This window comes from Nilaparvata lugens, chromosome 5 (genome assembly GCF_014356525.2).
Source record: "Nilaparvata lugens isolate BPH chromosome 5, ASM1435652v1, whole genome shotgun sequence".
In the NCBI taxonomy this organism is placed as follows: domain Eukaryota; kingdom Metazoa; phylum Arthropoda; class Insecta; order Hemiptera; family Delphacidae; genus Nilaparvata; species Nilaparvata lugens.
The window spans coordinates 53,100,479-53,113,708 of NC_052508.1; the positions used below are offsets into that span (position 1 = coordinate 53,100,479).

Here is a 13,230-nt window from a genome sequence, read left to right on the forward strand (position 1 = left end):
TAATAACTTTGGTGTAAACACTGCTTAACTGTTTGATGACAGCATATTATGTTAATGGTAGTGTTATTGTTTACTCACGATATTTCATCAAATGTGGGATAAAGATGACTCTCATAGCCAAAACGCCTCTTGAAGAAGTCCCTTATGCAATTCACATCTCTGTCAAAGAACCTGAAAACAAATTGAATGTTTATTTATTTAAAAAAAAGGTTGAATTAATTGAAAATTATGTGATTATAAAATGACTACAAACAAATTTGTTCAAACATCAAAACATTCAAAATAATGACAAGCTGTTCCTACATGATAATCATTAGCTTATAGATATTTTATCTTATTATTGAATAAATTTAAATTTATATACTTAATGTTTTTACATAACATAAAGCAAACAGGACCATGAGCAGTTTACCATTCAATGATCGCCGTAAATAATTTTTTACTGAACTAGGCTCACTGACATCAGACATAGCCTTTATCTTATCAAAAAGGCTATGCTATATTTATAAGTAAGATTTACTCGATTTTTACAAATTTAATACAGAAATGAAATATATACTTGGAATCCACAAAGGAATTAGCCTACGTTTTTATTCAACAACAAGGCGAAGTTTGGATGGTAATGTCTACTCTACAACACGATTCCCCACAATACAGCCATGTCAACTCTCAGAAGCCGGCAATTCCTGACAAATCATTCCAATTCTTGTCAATCATTTCAATTATTAGAAACCGGCAATTCTTGTCAATCAAGTGATACACTTCTTGACCTCTTGATGTACAAGTGTATGTATAAGACCTTATTTTCCATTATAAGGACTGCATAATACATTTATTCACTGATATAGCAAGCTAAGCCCACATATATAACTCATTATTATTGGCGTAAGACCTAAAAAAAGCTCTACACAGTGACATAATTTTTCAGAATTACATACTCTAAATCAGAACAGTAGTTGCAGATTGTCACTTTTACCCAATTTGAAAATAAAATGAAATTAAGTGGATTAATGAATGTCCATACACCATTAGAAATTACTAACAAAATTCTATCCTCAATTCTAAAATGTAGGATTTTTCAAATAATTGTTGTACTGACATTTGCGCGTTTACGTGCAGAGTGGAAACCATTTGAGGGAAGTCGATGAGCACAGGCTTGCCTTCGGGCGACAGCATCAGGTTGAACTCGTTGAAGTCGCCGTGAATGACTCCGCAGTTGGCCAGCCGGACGATCAGATTCATCAACTCGTCGTACAACTGCTCAACATCGGCTACTTCGTGAACTTGGCTCCTAGAAATCAATCATTAACCAGACTTACTTTTTACACTTACATTGTAAATGTAACTAGCTTGCCAATTGGCTACTGAGAATGAAACATGACAATCAGTTGTTGTAAATGACTAAGCTTTTCAATTTTTTTTAGGGTTGGCTGTATGTGTTGACGTGGCGAAGATTGGACAATATGAATGATTGGGAAAGAAACAACAGGCTTAACGCCCAAAACTGTTCCAAATTTTGATAGAAATAGTCCAAAAATAGGTTATGTTCATCACATCATAATTTAACATGTAACACTCTTGGGTAAATGAGTCTGTAATATTGAGTGAAATTCTGTGAAATTGAGTGGGTATATTGTAGTTGTTTTTGTGTATTTTATTATTTTTCAGGTTTTTGAACTGGAATGAACTTTGGTTTTTACCGTATGTTGAACCCTGCGTTTTCAGTGTGGGAATTGACTATGTCTTGTTTGAATTTGCTAACTTGTTGCTTAGTTGTCACAATTAAAGCGATTTGTGGATTTTTCAAATACAGTTTCAATTACATGTCGAAAAAGCCACTATATTTGAGAACTGTACGAGCATTGACCTTTTTGCAGCTTTGGGTTTTCCACTGGAAGTTATGCTCAACGCTCGTGGAGGGGGAATAATTTTCAGTGAAAAGGTCACAGTTCGAATTGAGACGTAACCGGGAAAACATGTAACGGTGTGCGAGCCTAGGTCCTCTGAATGGATCGGTTTTCCATTCAGAGGGAAAAATTGACAAGTTCTCGTTATATTATCATTAATTTTGATCTAGTTTGAAGAATAAACCGATAAAATTAGTATGAGTAGAATTAGGAGTTTAATTGCGTGGGTGAATCTGATTAAAGTATAGTTAGTTTTCTTAAATCGTATGTGAGTGTTTCTAAAGAGTCGAAGTTTAAATTGAAAAAGTAGTGAGTGCAAAACTTTTGTTGTTTACGTATTATAGCTCAAAATGTAGTTACATAGAATGACCGAGGCCCGAATTTAGTTGCAGCAAGTTAGCAAGTTCCCAAGTCTAGAAATTAGGAATTGAATATGCCTTCTGTCCTAAATCAATTACTGGATAAATTTGTTTTAAAAATGCGAATGTTACATGACTTTTATTAATTCGTTCGATTTAGAATTCAATAAACCTGACGTTAAATTTGAAAAGTATTTTCAATGAAGTTCCTGGTTTGTATTTACTATAGTTGCTAGAATAGGTGACAATTAAATAATGATGATAATCTGTGCATTTGAATGAACGAATCCACTATAAGCTCCCAACCAATCAAGGATTCAAACATAAGTTCAGTAGTATAATTTCAGCAAAAATATTATAGAAGAATAGAAACACCCTCTCCGTTTACATTGGTAGCGTGCGGTGAGAAAGTCTGCAAGAATGACTATCGAACCCTTTGTTTTCGAATATTTCACATATAAGATTTCATATTTTGGAAGATTAACCAAGTCATGAGATAAAGATATCACCGGTTACAAGTCTTTTGATCAATGCAGAATTATTTGAGAAATGTGATCATTTGTTGACTGTATTTGCAATTATCATAGAAGGAAGGAATGAATACTGGAAACTGTACTAGAATACAATAATAATTGACTAAAGGTCACACTAGTGGAGACCTTTGGAGGTGGTTCACCCTCAATAATTGAAATAATGGTGGTGACATAACCGTTATAATGATAATGATTCATTAATACAAGATTTAATGTATATCTATCATTTTTGGAACTACCTACGAGAATTAGAAAGGTTTTATTGCTTGTCCCTTTATACTAGTTTGGAAGGAGACAGAAGTCAAACATGAGGCTACTGTTTAGAGTTGATTCGGTCAGGAGAAAAATTAGGCTGCTCTCACACAGCTTACAAACTTCAATAAGGCTGCGGCAAATTCGGACAAAGCTAGCAGCGATCTGCGATGTGAGTTTGAACTGACAAGTGGTTGTTTTATATAAATATTAAATATAAATTTATTTAAATATTCTTGATCAACTTAAGCATGAAGTTTCACATTATTCTTAAATGTAATGAGGTCGTTTAATTTATACCATGTTCATTGCCTCCCGAAAGAGGGATAACATGTCTTGATAATGTGTTCACATCTATTGCATCTGAACGGTTGGAATGTCACTTGTATGAGCAGGACCTGATTTCTGATCATGCGGGAATATTTGTAAATTTCAAAACAATCAACCGAAGTGTAAATAAGGAAACACACCCTAAGTTCCACAAAAAACGCCTCATCACAAACGACCGACTGATGCACTTGAATGCATATCTCGCAAACTACAAGTGGACAAATATATTCAAATGCTGGATTTGAGTAGAGCTTTCAATACAATTTCTCACAGTGTTCTCTGCAGCAAGCTTGAACATTATGGCATTAGAGATAAGGAATTGAAATTGATCAGAAGTTACCTTAGTGACAGAACACAAATAGTTCGACTGAATAGGCAAAATAATAAATGTTCAGAGCCAAAAAAGTATTGGCAGGTGTTCCACAAGGATCAGTCCTTGGACCCTTTCTATTCTTAGCTTTTTTGAATGTTTTTAGTGTTAATGTTCCATGTTTATCTGTGCTCTATGCTGATGACACTACCATACTTGATTCTAATACTAGTGTAGAGGCTGTACTTGATAGGCTTGACTCCTCGGTTGAGCGCTGCAGGGAGTGGTATGCTGCTAATTGTTTGACTCTCAATGAGAGTAAATAAATAAATAAATAACCCTTTTATTGCAAAAAATTAAAAATTATTTACATTCTGCATACATATTTTATTGTTTTCATTATTGCAATTCAGCAGCTGCTGGGGTATCCTATTTCTAGGATTAATTGAGTGTCCTTCGTTCATTCCCTGTAGAGTCAGACCTCCTTGAAGACGTTTTTCATCCTCTCCCACTCCTGTCTTTCTTGTGCGACTCTCTTCCCGGTTGCTCCGCCGCATATTCGTCGGAACTCCTCGTCCCATCGGTAATTTGGTCTTCCTCCAGTGTTATTTCCTCTTCTTCGCAGTTGAATGTCATGACTTTCGACTTGTTAAAATTCACCTTCAGTCCAATTTTCTTTGTCTCTCCGATTAGGTCCATCAGCATGTAGCGAACTTCTTCTGTGCTACTTCCAATTAGCACAACATCATCTGCAAATTTCAAGGTGTTTAATTTTCTACCATTGACATTTATTCCACTACAGATTATTCCATTCCAATTCAGATTTCTGAAGCATGTTTCAAGGACTGCGATGAATATTTTGGCTGATGGAATGTCGCCTTGCCTTAATCCTCTTCTCACTTCCACAACTTTTCCTTTTCCTCTCAATTTAAACTCGATTTTCATTCTGTCATAGATGAACTTGAATAAATCTAGATATTTCCCACTTATACCAAGTCCAGAGAGTGTTTCTAATACGGATTTTGTTGTGACACTGTCGAACGCTTTCTCAAAATCTATAAATAGCATAACCAGAGGGAATTTATAGTCTTTCGAGTTCCTTATCAGCTCCAGCAATACAAGTATGTTGTCCAGGGTTGAGAAGTTCTTCTTGAAGCCAATTTGATCGACAGAAGTTGATTCAGTCAGGTAATTGTCTATCCGATGCGTTATAACCGATATAAATACTTTATATATACTGGATAGAAGACTTATCGGCCGATAGTTCTTAATTTCCTTCCTATCACCTTTCTTGAAAAGCAGTATCAGGCTGGCTTTTAACCATATTTCTGGAATTCTGGCTCACCTGAGACATGTATTGCATAGCTTTGTCAATATTTCGATGACAGCATTTCCGCCTGCTTTCAGGTGTTCGTTGGTGATTCCATCCGGGCCGCCTGCTTTCCCTTCCTTTAGGCGATCAACTGCTCGCTTCAACTCGATTTTCATAATAGGCGGGTATTCTTCATCTCCACCTTCGTTCCTCTGCTGTTCTTCACTTCCTGAACCAAAAACGTCCTCTTCACATCCATCGGCATGGTAGAGCTTCTGATAAAAATCACAGATGATTCCTAATATTCCTTCTATTTCTCTCACTTCGATTCCACCTTCATTCTTCATAGCAATCATCGTGTTTCTACCAAGTTGCTGTAGCCTATTGAATTGCTTGATGCTATTGCCGAGCTTGATAGTCTCTTCTAAATCAGATATTTTCCTCCTGTTTGTCCATTCGTTCCATTTTCTCCTTATAAGCTTTGAGGTTTCGCTGAATTCAATCTTTTCTCTTCCAAATCGTTTCAATTTCCTTCTTTTCTCCAGTAATTTACTTATTTCCCTTGGTAATTTCCTTTTCTTGTTCTCTTTTTCTTTGCCTAGCATTTGTCTTGTTTTTCTGAGAGCGTTTGTCAATTTGTTTGTAAGCATCTCTAAATCATCGAATTCATCAATCGTTCCTTCAAGTTCATTTGTAGTTTCTCCTCAAACGCTAAACTTTTCAAAACGTCTGTACTTAGTCTTGTGAATCTTTTTTCCTGATATCTTCTTCGGTTTTCTTTTACTCTTAACTCAATTCTTACAGGTCTATGATCACTTCCGGTATTTATTTTGTCTTCTGTATCCACATCCTGAACAATACACTTCTTATCCACGATAAAAAGATCTATTTAATTCCTTGTTGCACCGTCTGGGCTCACCCAAGTCCATTTTCTTTCTTCATTTTTCTGGAAAAATGAGTTCATTATAAACATGTTTTTGCCTTCAACATATTCAACCAGTCGCTCTCCACGTTCGTTCCTGTCGCCGTATCCATATTTTCCAACACATCTCTCTCCATCGTTCTTCCCTATTTTTGCGTTTAGATCACCCATAATTATGTTGTACCTGCATAAGTCATTTTCCATAGCCTCTTCCAGATCTCCGTAGAACTCTTCAATTTCTTCTTCGGTTGATGCTGATGTTGGCGCGTAAACTTGTATTATTTTCATTCTCCCCTTCAAGTGATTTTGAACTTTCCAAATAATAACAGAAATTCTGTGAGTGTATTGCTTGAAGCTTATGATTTTCTTCTTCGATATATTATTTATCAAAAATCCTGTTCCAGCTGATGGTCCATTTCCATTTGTATACAGCATCACATCATTTTCCATCATTAAACACATTTCGCCATCTCTTCTTACTTCTGCGAGTCCCATGATGTCCCATTCCACGTTCTCTAATTCTTCTAATAGTTGTTCAACTCTCCAATTATCCCTGAGAGATCTACAATTGTATGTGTATAGTTTAATATCTAACTGTTCATTTTTTCCAATAGTTATCATGTCCTTCCCAAGATCCTTGAATAAGAGTTTCGTTTTGTTATCCATATTCCTTACTGTAGCTCCAACTCGTGATTGCTATTGTGATCGAGATGGCTCCTGTGTGCTCGCCTCATTTCTTCTGTCTCTTCCTTTAGATGTTATATAAGCTTCCATGGTGTTCTTTTTCTTCACTAGTCTTGCGTTGTCGTTTTTCAAGTTGTTAGGATTGTAGTTATCTTTCGCAATGGGAGAATTTTCCTCACTTCTCATTCTCTTCTTATCATTGATATTCAATTCTTTCAATTTCTCGAGGCTGAAGATTTCTCCCTCTACTATAAGTTTATCCTTTTTCATAGAAACCCTCTTCCCTTGATTTCTGCAGTCAATCATAAACGGATAGAGCTCTTTCCTGATGTCGCGAATGTTGATGTCCAGATCCTCCTTTATTCTTACATGTTTGAAGTCTTTCTCTTTCGATAACTTGAATTTTTTCTTCAGTACTTCATTCCTAGTATAAGTCGACGTGAATGTCACTCTAATTGGTCCATCATCTTTGGTAGGGTTCAGTCGTTTCAATTTATCTACATCATGATTTCTGATGTCGACACCTACATAAGTTAACATTCTAATTATCTCTTCTCTCAAAATCCAATAATTAGTAACACCTCTTACACCGAAAATTATTACATTCCTACTTCTATAGTAGTTTTCTTTTTGTTCTCGCTCCATTTTCATTTGAGATTTCATCTCTTCTACTTCTTTCTTGAGATTTTCCAAATCCTCATTGAATTTGCTTGAGATATTATCAATTTTCTCTTCTAAGCTGTCTAATTTATTAAGAATCTCATCCACTTTTGCTTCCATATTGAGTAATTATTTCGTAGATGAATGAATGACCAATTTGGCTTGGAAAATGATTGAATAGTTTCCTATGGCAATGAACTAATCTCGTCAGATGGATGACCAGTAAGTGATGTGATAAGAGATTCTATACTTTCAAACGTAAACAACGACGGAGAAACATTTCACGAGATAACACCTCTCTCACCTTGCTGTAGGCTACGGCTGCATTGTACGGTACAAAGTCCAATTCTCTTTCTTCAGTTCATAGCTTCTTCGGAATAATGCTATTGGTTTCAACAAGCTAAAACCTAACCTCAACTATGAATATTATAGATTGAAATGACTTTAACTTATTACTTGTTCAATAACCAAAACTAATACTTATGCAAAAGGTACACAGTACATTAACTCAACAAACTTCGCACAATTTTTGTGATTCACTTCTTCTTATTAATTGAAATCGAACACTAAACACGGAGCTAAATAGAACACAACTCTCCACTACAAGCGCTTATCTGACACCCAATGAGAGTAAAACAAAAAATATTCTATTCACGCTTAGAAATAATTTGAGCAGGGAGCAACAGAAGTACCTGAAGCCGATTAAACTGCTGGGTATTGTCCTAGACAGTAAATTGAGTTGGAGTAGCCACATAGAGTATCTGTGTAAGAAACTGTCCAGAGTTATGAGCCTACTAAGAAAACTAAAATGCAGTGTCAGTAGGGAGGTAATTACTCTGACTTACTATGGTTTGTTTCATTCCCATTTCAATTATGGGCTCCGTCTTTGGGGTAACTCAAGTGATATGAAGAAGGCATTTATTTGGAAAAAAAGAAATTCGCTGTATTGTTGGTCTAAGGAGTGTTGAAAGCTGTAAAAATAGTTTTATCGAGCTTGGAATCATGACTCTCCCTTTAATGTACATTTATTGTAACCTGGTCCATGTTAAAAAAACCTAACTCTATTAACAAGACATAGTCATCAGCATGAACATAGAACTAGAAATAGGAATAACCTAATTACCCCATACATCAGACTGCAAAAACATTCAAAAGCTATAATTATCAACAATACTCAAAAAAAGTTCATATCTACAGTAGCACAATGACACAAAAAACAGGCTTTTTATACTATTGACGAATACCTGAGTCATAACGTGAGCATCTGACTGTTTTATATTATATTTGTAGCCTACATGTTTAATGTTATGTATATATGTGTTAGCGGTACGGTATATTGTTAGTATATGCAATGCTATGTATTATCTTCACATGACGTTTGGTTATAACATTTGTAATGTTCGATGACAAAATAAAGATTATTGATAAAACTTATTCATGGAATGGATTAAGTCAGCTGCTCAAGACACCCATAGACGAGAAGCAGTGTGCTTCTAACGCAACTTTAGCCGAATATTATTAGTTGACAAGTTGATATTGTGGTAATTATACAAGATAATACAGTAGAATACTGTCTCGTTTCATTCAAATTTGGCTCTCACCTACACAGATTTACCGGGAAGAAATGCCTGTATATGTAAACCGCAAGTAAACTTCTCCGGTATACCTGTGCAGGTGACAACTTTTACGCAAATTCAATTTCAATTAAAAAAATTTTTCTACTAATTAGGTGACACTTACATGGGAACTCCATCGACCAGCTGCATGACAACACAGTGCCGGTTGCAGTCAATAGGCTTGGGGACAGGGAAGCCGCGCTCGTGGAGGGCCTTCAGGTAGGCGAACTCCTTGGTGGCCGAGATGCGGGACAGGTACAGCCACGAGGCCTTGTGCCGGTGCGCGTGGTAGTCACGCTTCTCCTTCAGGTTACGGAAGCAAATGCGGCCCAGTCTGCAAACCACCAACACCCCACATTTCATTTGTACAATTAAATGAATAGCAGGTGAAAATAAAATTCGTATGACTTTTTGTTGGTGGGGAATCCCTTGCGGGAGGGTCCCATCTCGCCTAAATATATCATTGAGACTTACGACTATCATAATTCCAAATGCTGTCCTTACAGTAGAAATGGCTTAATAATGTGATGTAATTTTTGACCTGTGATATGATGATCTAGTTAAATTTGTTATTGCTTTTGTATGTTTTTAGGATGTCTTACATTTGTTTTTAATGTTTTGACAATAAATGGATCTTGAATCTTGAACATAGTAGGAGAAAGATGCAATCTGAAACTTGGAAGAAATAAAATGATGCTGACCTGTGCAGTTTTAGACAAGCCGTATTGCCTTCACCGTCAGCAACAATATAGACGTTGGACTCTTTGCCTGTGCCGATCTGGTTTCCAAACGAAGAAATGGCTTCTCTGGAGGTGAGCGACTTCAACGCCAAATAGTCATAACCACTGTTTGTTAGACGATAGCCGTCATCTGAAAAGGGCAAAATTCGAGTTTTCAATTGACAACAGAAAATAACTTGACAAAAAATGTTCTATTTGAAATTTTCATTTGAATGCAGAATTAATTCCATGTAAGACTAACTGAAATGAATTCTGCATGGTGACTTATCAATGATTTGTGATGATCTTTTTTTTGTTAATTATATTAAAAATAGTCACTTTGGCTAACCATTTATTACTTATTTTTTCTATTTAACTTATTTTTCGGTAATAAGTCTTATAAGTTAACTGAATTTTTTTTGTACTAAAGTCTTTCAGTGAAGTCATTAGTTATTTACTTAAAAATAAAATTACACTACATTCTTTTTCATTCACTACTACTATTTTCTACTATTATATAATTACTAGCAGGGCACCCGTGCTTCGCTACAGGAATTGAAAGATAAGATTATTTCTGTGAACCATTTATAATCTAAATTCAGCCAACATTGTTATAATCGTTTTTGAGATTAGGCCACAACTTGAAAACTATTGCGTCAAATCATTCGATTAATCATTGATGTATTGGAAGTGCTCTGTAGAATAGTAGTCCAATTGCAGCGAATTTTGTAGAATATTGGGAAAAGGAACAACAGCTATTTGGCCGTTTTAATAAATAACCCCTTTCTTCCGCCCAAGTTGAATTTTGGCCGAATTTCCTTATTCTTTGCAAACAGATTCCACAACGGACACTTCTGAAGTTTTGAAAATAGCCTCCATATATCATACTGAATTATTAAAAGTCATCTAAATTGTTTAAGCAGTTATCGCGATCGGATATACAAACAAAATTAAATTAGTCTTGATAGAATAGGATCGCTTGATAGAAGCAACTCCCGTCATGAAAGTTTGTTTTATGAGAAATAAAAATCTGGTGTGGCGCACTCACACAACTTTCTTTGCCGTTATGAAAATTGATCACCTGACGCTAGTGTTTACGCGCATCTCGAGTCTACTATTCTAAGATCTAAGCCAGCTGGTGACAGTACAATAACGCTGGAGACACACGAAGTCTGCTATCTCTTCATAGTGAATGAATTAATGGAATCAACAGTTGCCAACAGTTTGCAATTGAAATAATAACATTTTCTCGAATTTCGAGCTCATTTTAAATTTCAGGTGAAAATGTTACTGAACATTAATTGTAGAGATTTTTATGCTTAATCTTTTCCACTTGTAATATTTCGTTTAAATTGTATATGAAGCTTAATAATTGGGAATCTAAAATCAAACTTTGCATAGATGGGGCGGAGCTCCTAGAATTTTTACAGATATGGGACTTGTATCAGTTGATAGAGCTTATCAATGACTATTCCAGGTATGAATTTAATTAAAATCGTTGAAGCCGTTTTCGAGATAATCGCGAAAAACCCTGTTTTTTACAACATTTTCGCAATTTTATCCTCCATCTTGAATTGCATTAGATCGAAATTGTTCGTGTCGGATCCTTATATTGTAAGGACCTTAAGTTCCAAATTTCAAGTCATTCCGTTAATTGGGAGATGAGATATCGTGTACACAGACGTGTACACTCATATACACACACACACATACAGACCAATACCCAAAAACCAATTTTTTGGACTCAGGGGACCTTGAAACGTATAGAAATTTAGAAATTGGGGTACCTTAATTTTTTTCGGAAAGCAATACTTTCCTTACCTATGGTAATAGTGGCAAGGAAAGTAAAAACTATCTATACTCCCAGGAATAGCTCTGATTGAAGCAGCAGTGCCCAATCAATTTGTTCTCGATAAATGCATTTTGATTAGTTCTTCAACTTGGTGCCAACCTAATGAAGTCATCTCAACTCAATGCCAACGTGTCAAAATTATAAATTAAGTTCCCAGTTAACAACTGTTTCGAAGAGGTACTCTCTCTAGATTATAGATCTTTAATAACATATGATATGGACATTTCCATTATAATAAGGAGATTAGGAGAAGAAGAATATACTTGCTAAAAGACTAACTTCAAACCCTTAAAAACCACCCTTAGAGTTGGAATATCGCCAAAAGATTTCTTAGTGAGCACCTAGGACGTTTAAGGAAGCTATATTCTAAGTTTTGTTGCAATCCATCCAGTAGTTTTCCAGAAATCGTGATCAGTGAGATAAGAATTTTATAAGTACAGATTGATGAAGTTTGAACACTAGTTCTGAAAAATCTAGAAAAAATGAAATTTGGGCTTCCAGGTGAACGAGATTGATATTTTTAGAATCTATGTTCAAAATTAGGTGATCTAAATCATTCCCGTTTTTCCGGTATGCAATCCACAAGTTGACATGTTTTGATGCGAACAAACACAACCCTACTCTCTCTTATTATATAGATATTTTCTCATAAACACACTTTATACATTTTAATTTTTTACTCCACTAGTACTGCACTCAAGGTGCAATTCCTTAGAGGCATATCAAGACCCGTGTATGATTTCCTGGTAGGAGTCGTCCATATTGAATCAATTTGAATCAATAATGGATGTAATCTTTTGAAACGGCGCGTCTCGACAAGACTAAGGAATTGTACCTTTACTCAAAGGGCTTTGTTGTCTTCAATCGCCTCATGCAGCAGTAGGATAGGCCTACATTTTGAATAGCCTAAAACAAATTGATTTTGGCCACTCATTTATTAAAAATTCAAAATGCAGTACTAGTTTCGGTTGATACATGGATAGCTTACAGCATTCATTAAAAACATATCTGTGACAATTTCAACAAGTATTATTCAAATAGGCTAATATTCGAATATTATTATTTATTGTGAATAACTATTATTAGTTTCCTTTCCCGTTTTTGACGTGTCCTTGTGATCACATTATGACCTAAAAATAATATTGAATACTATTCAATTTAAAAAAGGCTATCTAACTTCAACGACATAGGTTTTAAAATTTCATCCACAGAATATGTTATTTATTATCGGCTTTGAAATCACAGGACTTTTCTTGTTCGTAGAGGAGGAGTGCAATGAATATACAATTACATATGATTAGCCTAAGGAATCAGCTTTGAGCTTACAATGTTTTCCACGTTCATAGCTGAGCAGTCGATGCTTGCAAAGTTCTCTGAGGAGTTTGTGGACTCCGCCATGACGTAGATTGGCTATGGAAGCGGCCAGAGCTCCCGGCACCAGTTCGTGATTCTTCATTCCCATCTCGATCTACAACAACGAATCAATCATAACACTAAACGTTGAATGTCAGAAATCAGAGAATTTACAAAGCTTTATCAATCAATAAGATAGGTTGAAGCAGAGACATTTTCTGAACGAATAAAAGAATCGTCTACAATTCTTGTCAACAAGATGTAATAAATTAGAAGTTATTCGCAGATTAGTCAAGACTATTAATTTCATCCAATTTTATCAAATTGAAACTAATTTAACTTTGGCCTTACCTAATATTGATAATTAAAATTCAATGAATAATAATGATTCATATAATTTGTTGCCTTCATATTAGGCCTA

At 35.3% G+C, this 13,230-nt stretch overlaps 1 protein-coding gene across 2 annotated transcripts in view; it reads right to left on the reverse strand.

The window, feature by feature from the left end:
• Positions 1-13,230, reverse strand: part of LOC111055355 (serine/threonine-protein kinase RIO2) — a 47,721-nt gene that overhangs the window by 1,594 nt on the left and 32,897 nt on the right. The window contains exons 1-5 of one of the 2 annotated variants that reach the window (XM_039428708.1): positions 12,783-12,927; positions 9,587-9,755; positions 9,010-9,219; positions 1,100-1,291; positions 79-171 (exon numbers count right to left, since the gene is read on the reverse strand). In XM_039428708.1, coding sequence (XP_039284642.1) covers positions 79-171; positions 1,100-1,291; positions 9,010-9,219; positions 9,587-9,755; positions 12,783-12,918 — 800 coding nt within the window. In that variant the 5' untranslated portion in view covers positions 12,919-12,927. Of the gene's footprint in view, positions 1-78; positions 172-1,099; positions 1,292-9,009; positions 9,220-9,586; positions 9,756-12,782; positions 12,928-13,230 lie in introns of those variants that run through there. The other variant, XM_039428707.1, reaches the window with a different exon arrangement.